The sequence below is a fragment of the Epinephelus moara genome, chromosome 13, assembly GCF_006386435.1.
Source record: "Epinephelus moara isolate mb chromosome 13, YSFRI_EMoa_1.0, whole genome shotgun sequence".
NCBI lineage: Eukaryota > Metazoa > Chordata > Actinopteri > Perciformes > Serranidae > Epinephelus > Epinephelus moara.
In genome coordinates this window covers 34525867-34545420 of record NC_065518.1, presented here as the reverse complement: position 1 = coordinate 34545420, position 19554 = coordinate 34525867, and the positions used below count along the sequence as shown (strand labels likewise).

Genomic DNA, 19554 nt, shown 5'->3' with positions numbered 1-19554 from the left:
GATTTTGTGATTTACATGCCAACATGATCACAATTCATTTGGGAAAGACAAGTTCATTTTACAGGCTATGCATCATCAGCCCGTGGAGGTCTGCTCGCAGTTCCATATATTCGGACACTGCGAGCTTGGACCTCCCGGATTATGACGATCATTATTACTGCGATTAGATCATTCTGATTAATGACTGACCATTAAGACGTGTTTCTGATAAATATTTAAATGTGCACAATAATAACCTTTCACATTGTAATCATATTTTTATTTGTTATGTTTTGCATGTGTGTGGCTGCTCTGTGTGTGTGTGAGCAGAGTGCACGCGCGTTGTGCACCCGCCTAGAGACGCATATTACTAACTTGTTTAACAGCGAAATACTGCGCCGTTGACTTTAGACCAGGTTTTTGTTGGTCACTGGCGCATTTGCTTTTTAAGTCATCTAACTAGCAACGCGCCATGACTGCGCCTGACCACTCCTCATTTTTATACCAACACACCCAGAGAAGCGCAAGTTCATTTGCTAGTTACACGAAGATGGCGCAGGGCGTGAAAATGACAACTGCGCCTGCATCTAAATAGCAATGACACTTGCGCCATGGATTATGCGCCCTCTGCCGTCCGCTTTAGACCATCTAAATAGGGCCCTTAATGTTCAAACTGATACGCTTAGTCTGAATTTAATGCCTGCAACATGTTTCCAAAAAGTTGGGACAGGGGCATGTTTACCACTGTGTTACATCACCTTCTCTTTTTAAGACACTCAGTAAGTGTTTGGGAACTGAGGACACTAATTGTTGAAGTTTTGATGGTGACATTTTTTACCCATTCTTGCTTGATATACTTCAGTTGCTCAACAGAACGGGTGCTGTTGTCATATTTTGCACTTTATAATGCACCACACATTTTCAATAGGAGACAGACCTGTCCTCACTCAGGTTCTCAATTAATTTCAACTTAAGCTTGAGAAGATAACATATGATGATGAAGCGTTCATGTAGCATAGCATGGCGAAGAGACACATTTGCTCCACTATGTTTACCAGCTGGTTTTATTTGCTAACTCTTTCTGCTGATTAACAGCTGCCTACTGGGAACAGGCTGGATCAGAGCACAGATTCTAGGCTGTAAAATCAAAACAATGAACTGAAAGACACTAAAGCACTCTGTAGAGTCATTACCAGAACCTGCTAGGAGCCTCTGGGGGATACAGTAAATGAGCTGTGCATTGTGTATGTGTTCTTGTTGCCATTAATGACCCATCAAGAACAATAATTTACCAACCAGAACTCCTATTCTGTGATACTACCCTGCAGGTTCACTAGATTGTAGCAATTTAATTAAACACAAATGTATTTATAGACATATAAACTGAAATAAGAAAGGTGCATTATGACACAGGGCCCGTCTATAAGCCATTATCATTTCAGTTTATTTTGTGCTTTGGTGGTGCATATTGCTTAAAGTGTAAATTTGTTATTTTTTTCAACCTTGACCCTATTTTCCCATGTTTTTGTACCCAAGTGACTAACTGGATCAACAATTTTTGAAGTGGGTCCAGAATTAAGTGACAGGGCTGCAGCCAGTAGCGGCAAAACAGGTTGCAATGTAACCACTCAGGGCATGTTCGCACTGTCAATATACATCCACTAAGAGTGCTTGTTTTTGCCACTGACGGACTGAGATCAATATTCTACGTGTCTGACAACATTATGGAAAGGATCCCTACAGAGATAGGCCTTTTTGTCAGAGAGTAAGATCTTTTTTTGTACAACCAGAAACAGCCCCAGACTCCATTGAAATAAACAGTAATTTAATCATCGTAAAACACACTTTATTCAAAGTCGACTCGACAGACAGACAGACAGACAGACAGACAGACACACACACACACACAAAAAAAACTCTCACAAAAACTGTTGTTGAAACTCTTGTTTCATCTTTCCATTGTTCCAAAAATCACCAACCAGTTGGATGTGAAAATATGCTGGCTCTATACATGCTAAAATTCCTATTTATTCAAATGGACTCTGGTGGGTTTGGTGATGGCGATTTCAGGGCTGGTCCTGATTAAACAAAAAGGATCTTACTCTTTAACAAAAAGGTCTGTCTCTGTAGGGATCCTTTCCATAATGTTGCCATACACCTGGAGTCCATGTTGAAAAGAACAGAACTTATCCTTTAACAAATTTGCAGTTGGTTAAATTACTGCAACTGCCACATGGTCAACCAGGACCATTTACATTCTCTGAGGGTCTGAGGCTCTGGGGAAGGTTCCTGGTTTGCCCAGCTGATAATCCAGCCTTGTGTGGAGCTGAAGGGAACTACAGAGTTGATGGGTTTGTTCGTATGAGTAACAACTTTCATATTACACATAGTCATTTGATATATGGTTTGTAAAAATATTTACAAGTGCAGCTTTAAAGGAACTTCATTCATGGTTAACTTTTAACCCTGCCTAGTTTGCTGGTTTTTGCAGGTATATGTTTTTATTTAGGGTTCTTCATGTTTATTTGTACTTTAAGCATTTCTGCCTCTGACTGTTTGTGTGTCCAGGTGGAGTGGGAGTCATATCCGCTGGGGTCAGCCTTTCAGACTGAGACATGTGACCACAGGGAAGTATCTGAGTCTAATAGAAGACAAGTCCCTGTTGCTGATGGACAAAGAAAAAGCTGATGTCAAGTCGACAGCCTTTTGCTTCAGGTCCTCCAAGGTACAGTCAACAACATCCACAACACTGTCTATAAAGGGTATGATGTATTATGGCTTCGGAAGCTAATGGAAGGGCATATTTCAGAGGGTCAACAAGTAAAACCAAACATCATCTTGTGTTAAAGGCTGTAGAGCATCACAACATCCACATCATGGTTCTCTCTGTAATCTAATGACTGGAGATTGTGGTATGGCCATAATGTACTTATAACTGCTTTCTATAACTGTCTGTCTGCTCTCCGTAGATAGAGTGCTCTGTGTTCATACACTTTCAGTAGATACAGTAGGAATAACTTTAATAAAATCTTTATTTACAGCACCCTTTTATTACTGAATACTTTTCATTATTATGAAGTGCTATACAGAGTGAAAACAGCAGAGTGAAATAATAAAATATACTAAAATGATGAAACAGAGCAATTACAGTAAAACAATGAAGAACATAAAAGACAAAACAGGTTAAAACAAAGTTAAAATGGCCAAAGTTAGTTTGTGCAATATAGTGCTTTCCCTTTTGTTTGTGTCTGCCTGTCGGCTGGCGCCTCGCTGGAGTTGGTGTGCATTTTCCCCTCATGTCTTTATTGTATTTATTGGCAATGGATGTGTCTTGATAAGAGGCGGCTTTGATGTGTTTGGTCGCTGGTGGTGTGGTGTGGCTTGCTCCTGTCGGGAGGAGTGTAGATATTGCGTCCGGAAGCTGGGGCTTATTGCCACGGCGGCTGCATTGCAGTGTGGTGCTCTGCTTTTTTTGGCAGTGATGATGGTTGTGGTGTGCTGTGCAGGGCCTGCATGGGGACTCAGCGGGGTCCTTGTTACTGATAGGTGGCTGTCGGAGATGTCCTTAAGGTGTTTAGGGAGCTGGGGTCTGCATTGCATTTGAGTCGGGCGCTGGTGGTAATGTCATCATGTGGTATATTTTTTCTTTTTCTTATCTTTACTCTCATGCAAGCATCAGATATTTATGGCTGAAACAGAGAAGGGTCGTATAATATCAAATGCTCCACTATCTCTCACCATTAAAACCCTGATTTGATTCCAGGTTTTATATAGGTTGATGAGATAATGTGCCTGTCAGAAAGCACTACACTTATTTTGTCTCACCGTAGTCCTTTATCCCGATTGTTGTCCATTAACAACTCAAATGCTTTTGCATTTAATCAATTCTGATTAATTTTCTGTTGATCCACAAATTGATTATCGACCAATCGTGCCACAGTCAAGAAAATTGTTTCAGACTTTAGTATTTAAATGGGAGTGAAATATTGTGGTGAGTTTAGTTTAAATTTATGGTAAAACACATAAAGCACAGTAAAGAGAAAGAAATATAAAAACCATAAAAATACATTTAAAAAAAATCTACTAGTGTTTATGCTGATAAAGATATGATGCTGTCAAACGAATCCAGATATGGACACAGTGTTCACAGTCTCTATTTACCATCTGACTTGTATTAACCAGTTTTGTAAATTCATAAATACATTTTTAGGGATATTAGTGATGAGTCAGTATAGCATGTAAAACCTCTGATGCTGAATCTTTAAATCCCGGAATTCTGCACACAGTTGTTTGCCATGGTGGCATAAACTAGAAACACATGGCCCTGCTTTAAACTAACTGGAATCTTAAATCATGAAATGATCCATTAAGGCACTGCTGTGTCTGTCATGTAACATTTATCCAGTATTGATTACAGTATTCTGTTTTTTCTCCCCTTCAGGAAAAGTTGGACCCTGGGGTGAAGAAGGAGGTGGATGGCATGGGTGTTCCTGACATTAAGTATGGAGACTCTGTATGTTACATCCAACATGTTGACACCTGCCTGTGGCTTACGTACCAGACTGTTGATGCCAAGTGTGCACGCATGGGAGGAGTACAGAGAAAGGTACACCGCTGCATTAAAGCATACTGCACTTTTTAGAAGGTTTTATCATCTGCCTCTCTTTTCTTGTGACTACAATCCATGCCGATACCAAGGAGTGACCAAGATGCAGCAACAAGATGTGGCAGCAGATTATGAAGTTACCACTAGAATTTATGACCCTACAGAAGTGTAATCCATACACATGAGAAATCTTGCTAAATTAACATGATTATTATGCCAGAATTATGAAAAAACGACTTAATTATTAAAAAAAAAGATATTAAAAAGACATTAACTTTGTGAATTCACAATTAATCTAGCACATGAGATCGTAGCAGATTTACTGCCCCCTCTTTGGTGTGAGTATGCACCCTTACCTTCAGGCGCAAGTATAGCAAGGCCAGGATGTGGACTAAAAGAGATATGACATCATTTATTCCATGTAGCATTCAGCTGCTTACAAGCACTGATCACAGGTCAGGAGCTGGCACTTCTTTAACTTAATGTGCTTTGTCAAATTTCCAGTGATGATGCTTTTTATAATGTTTTATTGTGTTTTTGCATGTTTTTATGTTATGTGTGGTTGTTGTTAATGTGTGTTTGGACACTCTTTATGCTCATTTGTGCAAAGCAAATCTCGATGCAGGGCAGTAAAGGTTTCATTCATTCATTTGTTGAATTGATGTTTTTTTGTGAAATTTCTTATTATTTTCTCATTAATTCAGAAAGAGAGAAATTTTTTATCTGAAGTGAATGCATTACGCTGTCATATGACCCTTTATTAACATCAGAGTAAAATCGAGAGGTGCCTGCATCCATGCTTTAAATAAGTCAGTGAAGCTTTGCGTGGTTTTATAAGATAAGATCTTCTCTATGTGGTAAAAAAATGTCACTAGTGACAAAGAAGTAGGTCTGAATGTCTGAATGGAGCTAATGTCAGGAAGGCAAGGGAGGGAGATGGACTTGAGCTAACAGTGAATCATTCCACTTCTGTTAAATATACAATTTTATTAATTCCAAAGCTGATGACAAGATTTATCCTTTAATGCTTTAATAATTTTTTTCTCTTGTTGCAAATAAAGTCAGTCTTATCACAAGAAAAAAAAGTGAAAGCACAATTAGAAAACAGCCAGTATGACTGTAAATTCAAATTTTGATATTTTGGTAAACTGACACACAATTGCAGCTTCTTATTTGACTTCCAACAACAGGGGTCCTGGATTACTCTCTCTGATGTTGCCCCACTTATTGATTTATCCTGACACAGCTCAGGTTTGACATAATAGTCTTGCAAGAAACCATTTTGTTAACACTTTAAAATAGTACAGATAGTTTGTAGAGTATTTGTAACATTTCAACAGTTTATTAGTTAAGAATCAGCTATTCAGTTATTTCGCTTTATTCTGACGATGATGTTCAGCATGATATTAGAAGTAGGGGTCAGTGTTTTTCAAAATCTTTTATTCTTATTTCAGGCCATCATGCACCATGAGGGTCACATGGACGATGGGCTGACACTGTCTCGGTCACAACATGAGGAGAGTCGCACTGCCAGAGTCATCCGCAGTACTGTGTTTCTGTTCAACCTCTTTATCAGGTGGGTTACTGCACACACATTCACATTCACAGACACAGACACAGACACAGACACACACACACACATAGATATGCACACACACATGGCATAAATAAGACAAGAGATACCATAGCAAAGGACGGGAATAAGACAGTAGCAGAGGAGGCTGCAGTGTGGATCAGGTTGGATTAAACCCCAGCAGCAGCATACAGTAAGAATCTGAAAAGTTAAAAGTGACAGGGATTTATCCCAGCAAATTGTGATGCACTCGTGAAAAGGGCTTTACTCATGAGGGTTCATGAATCCAAACAGCTGTGAGAAATTCAACAGGAACATCATGATTCTTGATGACTGAAGTCAGCTTGAAATATATGGGACCCACTTACATGCTGATTCCCAACTGGTGGGACATGCGTCCATTATGAATGGACCACAAGTGACTTGCAAACATGTCAAGTTTGTGAAAAGCACACTTGATTTTTAAATATAGTGAATTTAGGGGACAGAGCTTTCATTTTGAAGCTCTGTTTCCTGCTGTAGAGTGAGTGAATATTGGACAGCTTCTTGCCAGAGACAGCAAAGTAGCTCTATGACATGGCCAAACTCAAGTATGATGCTGAATGTATTAAACTGTGTGCACCTTGAACTAATGACAGAGGAGAAATCTGGACCGTGTGGCTGAACCAGTTGGGAACCACTGCACTAACACAACCAGCCAGCTCCACCTGTGTGCACTTAAACTATATAACAAGCCTGCTGCAATTCCCCTTGCATGCTAGAGAAGTTCTGTTCACTCTGTGATCTTGTGACAACATATTGTGACTGTACCTGTGTAATTTCTCTTGAATGGTAGTGAAAATGAAGCTCAGGGGAAATGCAGGCTGCTCTGGAGTGAACATGAGGCAAGACACTGATAGTAACCTAATTGAAAGCAAATATCCTGCACTTAATGTACCACAGTATATGAGAAGCAGCACGCATGCTGCATTCTGCTTTAGTGTCTTTTAATTTGAGGAGAGAACTGGAACTGGCTCCTTCAGTGAAACTGTGGCAGGATCCCGCAGCTTGTGCGCTGGGTGCCTTTTTTATGTAAAGCAACAAGCCGCTGTATTCCTGTTTGAAGTCTCAGCAGCTGCTCTCACTGTGTGCAGCAAACATATCGCTGCACACAGTGAGATATTGCAGACTTAGGAAGAAGCATGTTCAGGGTTCAGTGTTAATGTTTTTTTCTTTCACTTTCTCGGTCCGGCAAAAGGATCAGAAATCTACTTGCCCAAAGTCAATTGTTTCTTGCCCCTATACAAATTGTTTTATTTATTAGCAGTTATCAAATAACCACAAAGATTAAAGGTAACTATCATGAATAACAACCCCATTTTATCCATCTTGCTCTCAAACTTGCGGCACACTGAGTACTATAGTTGGAGGTTTGCCTACATCCTGCAATGCCACTCAACTACAGTCCTGTTTCCAGGATCACTAGAATGCTCGCTTGCACTTCAGCTCATAAACTATTTTTTACCTGCTGCCAATGTCTTGCCAGTGCCTTATAGGTACTGCACACATATACCTCTCAACAGAAATGAGAAGGACACGAGATGGCTCACTCCAGAGCTTCATCAGCTCCTGAAAAAATTATCTATTTATTTATTTTTTTTTACCACATGCCTGATCGGGAGTTGCTAGATATACTAGCCCGATGTGGCATTTTACTTGTCTTGGACAACTGGGCAATCCTTATTGTTGAGTTCTGATGTTGCATTTCCAATTCTTGAAGCCCATTCAAATAAATGTAACTCATTTCAGCCCCTGTGCAGTACCATTCTGTTAACTGACCCTTTGCTAAGTCCTACCCCCAAATGCAAACTGGCCAATCATAATGTAGCATCAGGTTGGCTCAGACCGGGGTCCAACAACAACACAGCTGTGCTGCATTGACTATATTCCAATTGTTTCAGTTTTCCTTCATTTTCAGGCTGTTTTTGTGGATTTGGAGCTAAATGTTGTGCCTGGGGCATGTCGTGTATTAGTGATACTCGTTACCTGGAGAGGCTGGAAAAAGATATACATTACTCTCTTGTTCCAAAACCAAAATCGAACCCTCTGAATGTATAAACATGCTGCTTTTGCCTTTTAATAATTATGATACTGCTGTAGAGGAACCAGTAAAGGGAAGCAGGAAAACTCTGCTGATATTCAACCAGCTTTGTGTCATCCCATTGTGCTCAGATGAACATTGTTTATCGTTGTGTCTCCTTGCCCATCCAGGGGCAGAGGTCAGGGGGCTGGCAGTGGCATGGGGGTGAAGTTAAACATGGTTCATTTGCACACACAGCAATGCCACACAGCTGGTTGAATATTAGCGAAGTTTCCCTTTATATTCATTGTTTTCTGTGGCGATCAGCCGTGATGTGGTGGGTCACATTTACACTGTGATCTGTAGCCTGTAGTTCGGCTTTAGCTTCTAACTATCTTTGTCTTTTTAACCTGTTTTCTCTGCTGAGTCAGTTTGACATCCTGGGTATTTCCTTCAAGCGCACTTTGTAGACCCCTCTGTCTGCTTCTCTCTGGAACTGCTTTTTCATTATTCCAAAATATGATAATATTTCTTCAGGGAGTGCAGTTAGTTACAGTGTGGGCTCCACGCTTACTCCGACAGCTTGAAGCACCATCACAGAGGGATGGCGTTTAGCTAAAGGTCAATTGCGACATGAGTGTCAAATGTGCCCAGATACCACTGCAGCTGTGAAACATTTGTCTGAAAACAACTTCTTTCATGTATTACATCACACTGCAAACGGAGAGATAAATCTCTCCTCTCTTAAACGCTACATATAAAAAATGTCACAAAAGATTCTCCTCTTTAAAGACAACAGAAGTATTTTATTTTATTAAAAAGAACATACAGAATGTCCCAATTGAAGATATCTCCAGTGAACCGATGTTCTGACATGTCAATGAGACACATCATCACATCCATACATCAAACCAAAGCAGAGCAGCAGGGAGGTGTGCATAAACAATCAGCTCCAACTGCAAACTCAGTCTGAACACAGTGAGAGCCGACAGCCTCACAGTCGTTCTGAGCAAAAACACACTGCAGAAATAAAAAATTTTCTCATTACACTGACTGGCTAAACATTTGCATATAAATTAGCTTTCAACAAAGGAGTAAAAAATCCTAATGCACTAACATTTTAGGTCTCAGTCAACATAATCAGGTAGTAGACACCAGTATTATAGCAGCAGTGACCATTGATTGTCATTCTGACCCCCCATACACCCCTCCAGCTGTCTTGGAGGATGTCCTGGCTAACCTCATCAGGCAGTTGGCTGACATGGGAGAGTCACTGCCTTGATTAAGCTCACCTGGGCCTTCCCATGCTATAAAAGCTGCCCCAGTTGTTAATTGGCTCTCTCCCTTCCTACATCAGACGTCCACCCTGCATCATTGCCTTTTGGTTTTGCACCTTCAATACCTACACAGCACACCTGACACAAGTTCTGTTTGTTTTAACTCAGTCTTTTGTGTGAACTCCTTACTGGTTACATTCACTGAGCCAGTTTGTGACGGCGTCCTCTGCTCTGTATGCTCCAGGGGTCTGGACACACTAAGGAAAAAAGGGAAGAGCTCCACCTTAGATCTACCAATAGATTCAGTCAGTCTGAGTCTGCAGGATCTGATTGGCTACTTCCAACCACCTGGAGATCACCTGGAACATGAAGACAAGCAGAACCGACTGAGAGCTCTGAAGAACCGGCAGAACCTCTTTCAGGAAGAGGTAGGGAGAGTGTGTGTGTGTGTGTGTGTGTGTGTGTGTTCGACTCTTGTTTAACAAGGTCATGAAGTGGCAGTAGAATCTGTTCTATAATTTTACAAATTAATTTCTAAGGTAGATTTAAAAAAAAAAAGCTAAAATGAAAGGATTATGCCAACCATAGAAATAGAATGGATAGAGATGACATTTAACTGTTTGCTGTGGTCACATACCTAAATTAGTTCAACAGAAAATGGCAATTGTGATTTGTTGTCATGGTGACAACACACATCAGTGGGGCCATTAAGTATGTCACACTCATTAGGCTGACAACTCTGTTTACTCTGTGCCTAAAGTATACAATAAGCCGATGTTTTCATTTATGGAATAGGGTTTGATAAGTTACCAATAAAATACCAATAAATTAAACCCAGCAATCCTCAATTCCTCTCTAGCAGCAAGGCAACAGAAAAAGTGCAGAAAAGACGCCTCTTCAGGCTTCACACTACTCGGCTGCTCAGTTGGTCATTACTGTAAAACCACCTCAGTGAGTTTGTGACTTGCCCTTAGTTGGTTTGTTTAATTGGAGGTTACATTGCTGCTACATTGGTTGCAATGACAATAGCTGCAATGGCAACGGCTCACATAGAAATGGCCGCTACTCTGACCATCCTGTTGTATTGATTGATGATTGATGTCTGTTCCACTCATTTTGTTTCTATAATGCCAACAGAAGTCCCTTGTGGCAATTTAAGGGAAAGTCATATATGATGGCTGTTTACTTATGATTATATTTCATCACACTCACCAGTTATATTTCACTCCTGCATCAGTTTATCTCCTGTGCGCATGCTACCTCTAAGCCATATGATTTGTTCCCTGGTATCTCTTTATCACCATTTTCACCACCTTCATGTACAGTATAGTTCAGATATAGTAATTTTTAACAGTATAGATAAAAATAAACATTTATCACACAACCAAAACTGAGAAAAATGTCTTGTATATCTCAGTTTTTAATTTTAAGGTCTTTGCCGTTTAACTCTTCCTTCACAGTGCTGTGTAATCAGTTTATTTATAAGTCCGTCACCAGTGAGTTTTTTATTTAGTGATTTTTTTAAAGCAAATTTGAAAAAAAAAAAAAAAAAGATTATTAAGACAATTGTTTTGTTGATGAACCCTGTGAGCCTTCACTGTAGCCTGACTTGCACCTCCCCAGAAATATGACTACAAGTCACGGCAACACAGACATCCTGTCTATTTTTGTAAGCTGAAACCATTTCCCTCAGTGGAAATGAAGTTTTTATTTACTTTTATTTCACAGATAAGAAACAATAAAATGTGAAGACGATAAGGCCTCCACAAAATAGCGTTTTAAGTCTTGTGTGTGATTTATCCTGACTTCATATGAGTAGGGGATATCTCTGCTAGGTGCTAGGCTAATGTATACAATATAAAATGCTATAGGCTTGTGCTTATAATGTTAGCATGTTATATTTGTTTGGAAAACGTGTTCAGTATAACAGTTATTTTGTCGGTGAACCTTGTTAGTAATGAAAAAGTCCGTTAGTGGCTTGGCTAATTTATACAATGTCAAATGCCATAGGCTTGTGCTAATAACATTAGCATGTTGTATTTGTGAGTAAAATGTGTCCAGCAAAAGACAAGTGCTTTGTCTGTGAATCCTGCGAGTTATTTAAGGCCAATTTATGTACTTGGAATTGAAATTGTCGCTATTAAGCCATGTTTAATGTGTGTTTTGAATCAACTAAACTTAACAGTACCTCACTAACGGTTAAAGGAGAACTCCGCTAGCCATGAGGCCAATTTATGCAATGTAAAATGCCATAGCCTTCTACTAATAACATTAGCATGTGGTATTTGTGGGGAAAATGTATCCAGAAAAAGACGAGTATTTTGTCAGTGTGTCTGTGAATCCTCTGAGTTAGGAGCCGATTCGTGTACCTGTGTTTGAAATTGTAGCTACAAAGCCATTTTTAAAGTGTGTTTTAGGTGTGTTTTGAACAAGCGGCAAACTCAGGGCCTGAAAAATGAAGCCAACACGGAAGTGACAAAAACTGCAGTGCTTTGAACGTGCTTAGGCTCTGCTCAGAGCCAATGCTATAAATCTGCCTTAAGGGTGGCCTTGTTAAAGTATTTAAAGCTGCGGATGTGACAAGTAGGAATCTGTCCTTTATCTGAAGCTGAGTCTTCACAGTGTTAACAATTAAAGCCTCCTGCTATGCACTGTGTCTCTCTTGTCCACTTCATTTGATTATACTGATGTGAATCCAGCTGAATAAACCACTAAAACCAATGACTTCTGTGTTTGTAGGGAATGATCAGCCTCGTATTGGAGTGTATTGATCGTCTTCACGTCTACAGCAGTGCAGCTCATTTTGCTGAAGCAGTAGGAAGGGAGGCGGGAGAGGCCTGGAGCTCCATCCTCAACTCCCTCTACCAACTACTGGGTATACACACACATGCATGGCATGAACATGATGGATTATATAATTACAACAAATTTTATTATCTTTGGTAGAATTTTATGAAGAGCTCTACAGAAAGTAATTAAATTGAATTAAATTAAATCGCTATTCATATTATTTAAAGAGATTAGGTCAAAGTAGAAAATGTTGCAATCAGAGGACACGTGTGTGCAGGATTGTGGGTTACCATTATCACATAATAGCAACACCTCTTGAGTCATGTCTGTCCTTTTCTGTCTCCTCCCAGCTGCACTGATCAGAGGTAACAGGAAGAACTGTGCTCAGTTTTCTGGTTCATTGGACTGGCTCATTAGCAGACTGGAGAGACTGGAGGCCTCTTCTGGTGGGTGTCTTCATTGAGATGGTCACTATATACATTTGATACTTATCACCATTGGATGATGATCAAGCGATAGTATTGAAATCAGATGGTCCAGTTTCTGTTTTGTCAAGAGATAACAGCAGGGGAAAGGCAGTTTTAGGATGCACAGGCAGAATGGGATACGGTGTAGATGTTGCAGGTGTATTAATAGAAACACACTGAAAATTATAACTCACAGTACAGCAGGACCCAGACATGCCAATCACTACCACCCTTCCATAATGTTGTGTATAATGTGTATATTGTGTATAATGAATGACAACACACAACAACCTTCAAATCAAATCCTTAATCACTGATAAGTGTGCGTGCCCCCCCCCTCAAAAAATAGTTTCGACGTCCATGGACATAAGACTAAAATATCCACAAGTGTTTTACAGTAGTTGTTCTACCTGGAGATGATGTATGAGCTCACAGAGACCAGTGTGTCTTGTGTACTGGACTGGACAGCAGCCGGCAGTCATCTAGTGGTCGCACTGTATAGATTTATTAGGCTATACATTATAATTCATTATTCGTTATTAGTGAGGATTATTTTAGATGTTGCTTACTGTTTATAGCCTGTACTATTTACAACATCAGCATATAGTTTGTATTCACAAAATACAGTTTGGTATTCAAGCGGATGCGCTGGAAAACTTGGCAGAGAGCCAATGCAGCCTGGCTGCGCTGTAACGTAACCTCGTCTATAAATAGTACACAGCCATGGTACTGACTCAGACACTGACCTGTCTGAGCTTTCAGCGTGGGAAATAATTGTATGTCGATTGCACGTTTTAGTATCTCGTGCGCTCGATTTAGCTTATCTCGTGCGCACGTTTTAGTATCTCGTGCGCTGAAGTTAGCTTATCTCGTGCGCTCGATTTAGCTTATCTCGTGCGCATGTTTTAGTATCTCGTGCGCTCGAGTTAGTATCTCATGCGCACAAGATAGTAGGTAGTTTTTTGGGGGGGGCGGGGACTTTAGGGGCTCCGTAGCTCCGTAATATATATATATATATATATATATATCTTTCTGGATTTAAAATATAAAAATATATATATAAAAAAAAGTAAGGCACTACAATGAATGAACTGCACACACAAGATTATTTACACTATATACACAATGGATGCGGAATATTGCACAGAGTATGTAAAAAGCACAGGGTCTTAGCAGCGATGATTTTATACAGTGGTATGCAGCAGACATGACAGTGCTACATTACATCAGATGTTGCTGTTAAAGAGTCTGACAGCTGATGGGATGAATGACCTGCGGTAGCACTCCTTCGTGCACTGTGGGTGCAGCAGTCTGCTGCTGGATGAGCTGCTCAGTGCACGGACAGTCTCATGCAGGGAGTGAGAGGTGTTGTCCATGATGGATATCAGCTTGGCTAACATCCTCCTCTCACCCACCTCCTCGATGGTCTCCAGGGGACAATAATCCAATTATTATAATGACTCTAAAATACATTATAATCTAAATTTGATGATAGGATATTCATGCATTTTAAAAATGTTCCCCAAATATAACATTTAAATTTGCATTGGACAAACTGAAAATTAGATGTTTTTCTATCTTGGTAAGAGTGCTCTCAAGCACTTGCATAATTTTCTCTCTTCAAATAGAAAAGCTAACACTGGTCGATCCCAGATATCAATGCGTACTAACAAAATAAGAACAAATTGTGGAAAAAAAGAAGAGAAGAAAAAATGTTCAAAAATAGCTTCCTGCATGAGGCCCAGTTAGGCGCACAGCTGACTTGTGAGCAGGTCTCAATGATTCAGGAGCCACTAAAATGCTTTCTGACTTATTCTTAGAACAGAGTCTACTTTTAGCCTTAGGTGATTTCTGAATATGGCCCCTGGTTTTGAATGCTTTCTGTACACGTAATAATTTATACTACACATATTTTGTATTTGTAGGTATACTGGAGGTGCTTCACTGTGTGCTGGTGGAGAGTCCTGAGGCACTGAACATAATCAAAGAGGGGCACATCAAATCCATCATATCCCTGCTGGACAAGCATGGACGCAACCACAAGGTATAGTCACTTACTTTATTGTTAGTGATATACATAGACATTTGTTCATTTATATGTATTTAAGTTTAACACAACGGCTTCCATAATACACTTTGAAACCAAATTTAGGCACCTTTCTCAAATTATTTTTGTTTAAAATCCCACGTGGAATAACAGTCCCAGGGGAGCACTCACTGAACAGGATGATAGAGCAACAAAACATTTTTAGTGGCAAAGAAGACAGCATGTGACATGGAGCTGTAGCCTGTCCAAATAACATCTGTCAGGAATCCTGCAGTTCTGTCTCTTTGTATGTCTTTGTTGATGCTTTGACAATAGTTTACAACACTGACATATTATGTGGTTTGTGTGTACCATTTAGGTTCTGGATGTGTTGTGTTCACTGTGTGTGTGTCACGGCGTGGCAGTGCGCTCCAACCAGCACCTGATCTGTGACAACCTGCTGCCAGGAAGAGATCTGCTACTGCAGACCCGCCTGATCAACCACGTAAGCAGGTATACACACACACACACACACACACACACACACACACACACACACACACACACAATTTGCAGTATTTACTGGATCGAAACATGACATATAAAAAAATTAAGTGGCAGCACAGTAGTTGCCATTCTAACCCAGTGGAAGGTTATTTTCCGACAGACCATTAACAGTCTCTGCTCTGTTTCATCTTCCCAACAGCATGCGTCCCAACATCTTCCTGGGAGTCAGCGATGGCTCTGCTCAGTATAGGAAGTGGTACTACGAGCTGATCGTGGATCAGGCACTGCCGTTCGTCACAGCAGAGGCTTCTCACCTCAGGGTGGGCTGGGCTAACACCAGTGGCTATGCACCCTACCCCAGTGGGGGTGAGGGGTGGGGCGGCAACGGGGTGGGTGATGACCTCTACTCCTACGGCTTTGATGGACTCCATCTTTGGTCAGGTGAGGTCTGTGTGTGTGTGTGTACTTGATTTAGAAATAAGTATCAGGGCAATGTATAGAGTAATTGCTTTTTTTTTTGGGCTAAGTAACAGAAAACATATATGAATTACAATTACCGCCTAGTGGTTTTACTGTATGCCTCTGCAAACCTGTCAAGTTGCAGTTACAGTTTACATCCATGTCTGTTAAAACATGGATGCTTCACACACATCTTTCCCCAGGCCTCAGGCCATGACTGTTGCCACAGCACAGAGGCATAAAAAACTATACATTCTGGTTTCAAGGTGGGCACCCAGGATTCCTGAGATATGATATTAAATAATGGCCAGAAAAGGGTTTTTGCAGAACATTATGATGAAGTTAAACATTGACCTTTTGATTATAAAATGTTGTCACTTCATCATTTTATGCTATTAGATATTTGTATGAAATTTGTCATAATTAGCATATGAATTATTGGGTTATAGCCCAAGATATGTTTTATGAGGGTACAGTGACCTTAACCTTCGATCAACAAATTTTAATCAGTTCATTGTTGTCACTGATGTGGTCACAGTGACCTTGACCTTTGACCTTTGATGACCAAATTCTCATCAATTCATTGTTGAGTCAGAGTAGATGTTTGTACCAACTTTGGAAAAAAAAAAAATCCCTTTAGATGTTCTTGAGATATAGCGTTCATGAGAATGGGATGTACGGATGGTTAAACTGAAAACATGTTGCCCCCAGCCACAGCTATGGCTGGTGCAGAGGCATTAATTAAAATAGAAATGTAAACTGACCATGTTCTTTATGAAAAGTTTACAATTTTTGCATAGGATGCAGTGCTTAAACTGCTATCTATGAATATCTGCACAGATCCAAATAGCAAAATGACAACATTCAGTGTTTTCAGTCAGATATCACCCAATCTAACGTTAAAAGCAGAATGGCAAGTGATGTTTGGAAGTATTTCAACAGAATAAACTGAGTATGCAGTGTTAGCTATGTAACCTTAAACTTGTGTTTACACAGCTATTCTCTATATTCTGTGCAGCACTGAGTCCCAACCCCTTCCCACAATTTTGCTCGGGTGTTCATTTTGGACTCTATTCCTTTGTAAGGTTTTTTTATTTATTTATTTTTTTTCTGCTAGTACTCGAGTACTTGATAATAATTTAATGCTATTAATGAAATATGGAAGCAAACTGGATGAACTCAGATAAAATGACCTCCCAGCTCTATGAATATGGAGTCAGATTGTTCCAGATGGCAGATTCAAAATTCAGATGCTCCCATATTGCAGACTAAAACTCAACCGTGTCCTCACTGTGCAGGCTGCATTGCGCGGACTGTCAGCTCACCTAATCAGCATCTTCTGAGAGCAGAGGATGTGGTGAGCTGCTGCCTGGACCTCAGTGTGCCCAGCATCTCCTTCAGGATCAACGGCCAGCCGGTTCAAGGCATGTTTGAGAACTTCAACTCTGACGGCCTCTTCTTCCCTGTGGCCAGCTTCTCTGCAGGAGTCAAGTCAGTGCTTTACTGCAAACAGTTTACACCAAATGGAAATTTAGTTTTTGTCTGCCCCCCATCAAACTATAAATTCTTCATGAAGGTGGTAAATGACCTTCAGATATTTCTGCAGAACAGAGACTCACTTTCACCGTGAAGCCAAAAAAGGCTACAGGTCTCCATATTTTTGTAGTTCAAGTTACACTGAAGTGATAAAGCAGCCTATTTGACTGACTGGTCAGGTGTGAAATGAATTAGCTTATTTACAGCTAAAACACACAGGATGTCATTTTCCTCTACCTACAGTAGAGGTACACTTGCATATTGAAAAAATATGTTTTTATATTTGCTGAAACTGTCATTTTATCCTGATAGTAGTACATGTGACAGTCCATGAAACTGCTAGTGTTCCTAATGGCAATTGCTAGAATCTCCCGCACCTAAATGAAAACATTCAGAGCCGAGGACTCTGTAACGTAGCTGTCAGTCATGTCAATCGTGACAGAGACTCCTCAGCTCTGATTGGCTGTTTTTGTTCAGGCATTGTACATTCTTGCAAATGCCATTAGAAGCACTAGGAGAAGGAGGAAGAACAGAATTTTTTCACATTATCCGTCTCATGTGCTACTGTCTGGATGTAGTGATAGTTTCATCAAAGACAACAGTTATTTTTATAAAAGTTGCCAACTACAGCTTTAATTAGAATATATACTGTACATTATTTGTATAATACTTTTCAGAATTAAAGTTCAGTTTCACACAGTTAAGTAACATATTTTACAGTGTTTATTGAAAAACTAATTAAAAGTAAGTCTACAAAAATAAAAGGCAACAAGAATAATACAGTGGTAAACAAATGCTAGAATTGGTAAGGCAAAAAATACACCTCTATAGGACTCTTTTTGACCTTACACCAATTGAAAATGCATTTATTACAATACTGTACGTGATTTATAGAATTTGTGGCTATTTAAAAGTTAGTAGCGAATTGATCCTCAAATATCTATACTCTAAATAACATGTTTTCATTTTAAGATTGATCTTAGCGTCAATAGGATCGATACCAAAAAGGGATTTGTTTCTCTCTTCTACACTGTACATATTTGTATTTTAAGAGAAAAACTGTATGTGCAAACAACTTTCCGTTGTCATGAACACATCTACTTCTCCGCTTTTGTGTTGTCTGCACTCAGTCAACTTACTTGGGATCCAGCAACATCTTCTTTGTTTCACTTTTTACCAATGTCAGCAGTAGGATGGTAAGCTCACCTCCCAGCCCTCCTGTTAACTGCTGTGGGCTGACGCATACACTTAGTTGTACTATAAATAGAACTGCATGCACATCCGTGTGACCGTAACTGTCCCCAGACATTCAGTGTGGATAGTATGTGCGAGTCTGACTAGTTTTAACATACACACATTATAGCAGTGATGGCTTAATGAAAGAGGAAAAATCCTGAGAAAGAGAACTGAAAAGTGGGGAGAAGGAGGGAAACGCCTCAGCATCCAGACCTCTGAGTTCACTGGGAGTCTTTTCAGAGAGGCTCAAAGAATATCCAGATATATAGTAGCCTAGTGAAATTAATATTTTAGTCAAATCAGATCTTCAGCATTGGTAATGTTACATTTTCAAACTGTAATTGATCATCACTTGCTGTTACTTAAGTACTACATCAATGATGGCGTACCGCTTTCCCCCACATTAAAAAAATAAATAAAATGAAATTCAGTAATAAAAAGTATCATATCGGTATCGATTCTGGCCCTGTATTACTTCTATTGGATCAAAACCAAATTTTGTGGTATTGCCTACTGCTATTTAGATGTATTTTTACCCATATAGCTTATACCTCTATTAATATACTTATTTGCAAATTGTCAAAAATGCTGGAATCTGACCAGCCATACTCACAAAAAAGTTATTTAATTAACTCACTGGGTTTGGTGGTTGTACAGACTGTTTCCTTTGATGTTTGGAAAATTAAAAAATGTTGTGTTGTTGTAATCACACCCTTCAAAACATAACTTCTCCTCCTTGATTCCTTCTCGTGTCATCTGTCGCCCTGCAGGGTGCGCTTCCTCCTCGGGGGTCGTCATGGGGAGTTTAAGTTCCTCCCCCCTCCAGGTTACGCTCCCTGCTATGAGGCGGTGTTACCCAGGGAGAAACTGAAACTGGAGGCGAGTCAGGACCAGACTGCAGCCAGAGACCTGCTGGGACCCACTGTCACATTGAGCCAGGCAGCATTCACCCCCACACCTGTGGACACCAGCCAGGTACACACCACTGCCACACCTGTTAGCAGCATAGAGTGCGCAATATACATAAGACATTATGAAA

General features: G+C 40.0%; 1 protein-coding gene across 1 annotated transcript in view; it reads left to right on the top strand.

Moving 5' to 3' along the window:
- The window catches only part of ryr2a (ryanodine receptor 2a (cardiac)), a 255585-nt gene that overhangs the window by 109899 nt on the left and 126132 nt on the right, over window positions 1-19554 (top strand). The window contains exons 10-20 of the mRNA XM_050060332.1: window positions 2548-2704; window positions 4421-4585; window positions 6040-6161; window positions 9739-9922; window positions 12234-12369; window positions 12635-12730; window positions 14677-14795; window positions 15157-15290; window positions 15484-15725; window positions 17042-17234; window positions 19286-19490. Of these exons, the coding sequence (XP_049916289.1) occupies window positions 2548-2704; window positions 4421-4585; window positions 6040-6161; window positions 9739-9922; window positions 12234-12369; window positions 12635-12730; window positions 14677-14795; window positions 15157-15290; window positions 15484-15725; window positions 17042-17234; window positions 19286-19490 (1753 nt within the window). The remainder of the gene's footprint in view (window positions 1-2547; window positions 2705-4420; window positions 4586-6039; window positions 6162-9738; window positions 9923-12233; window positions 12370-12634; window positions 12731-14676; window positions 14796-15156; window positions 15291-15483; window positions 15726-17041; window positions 17235-19285; window positions 19491-19554) is intronic.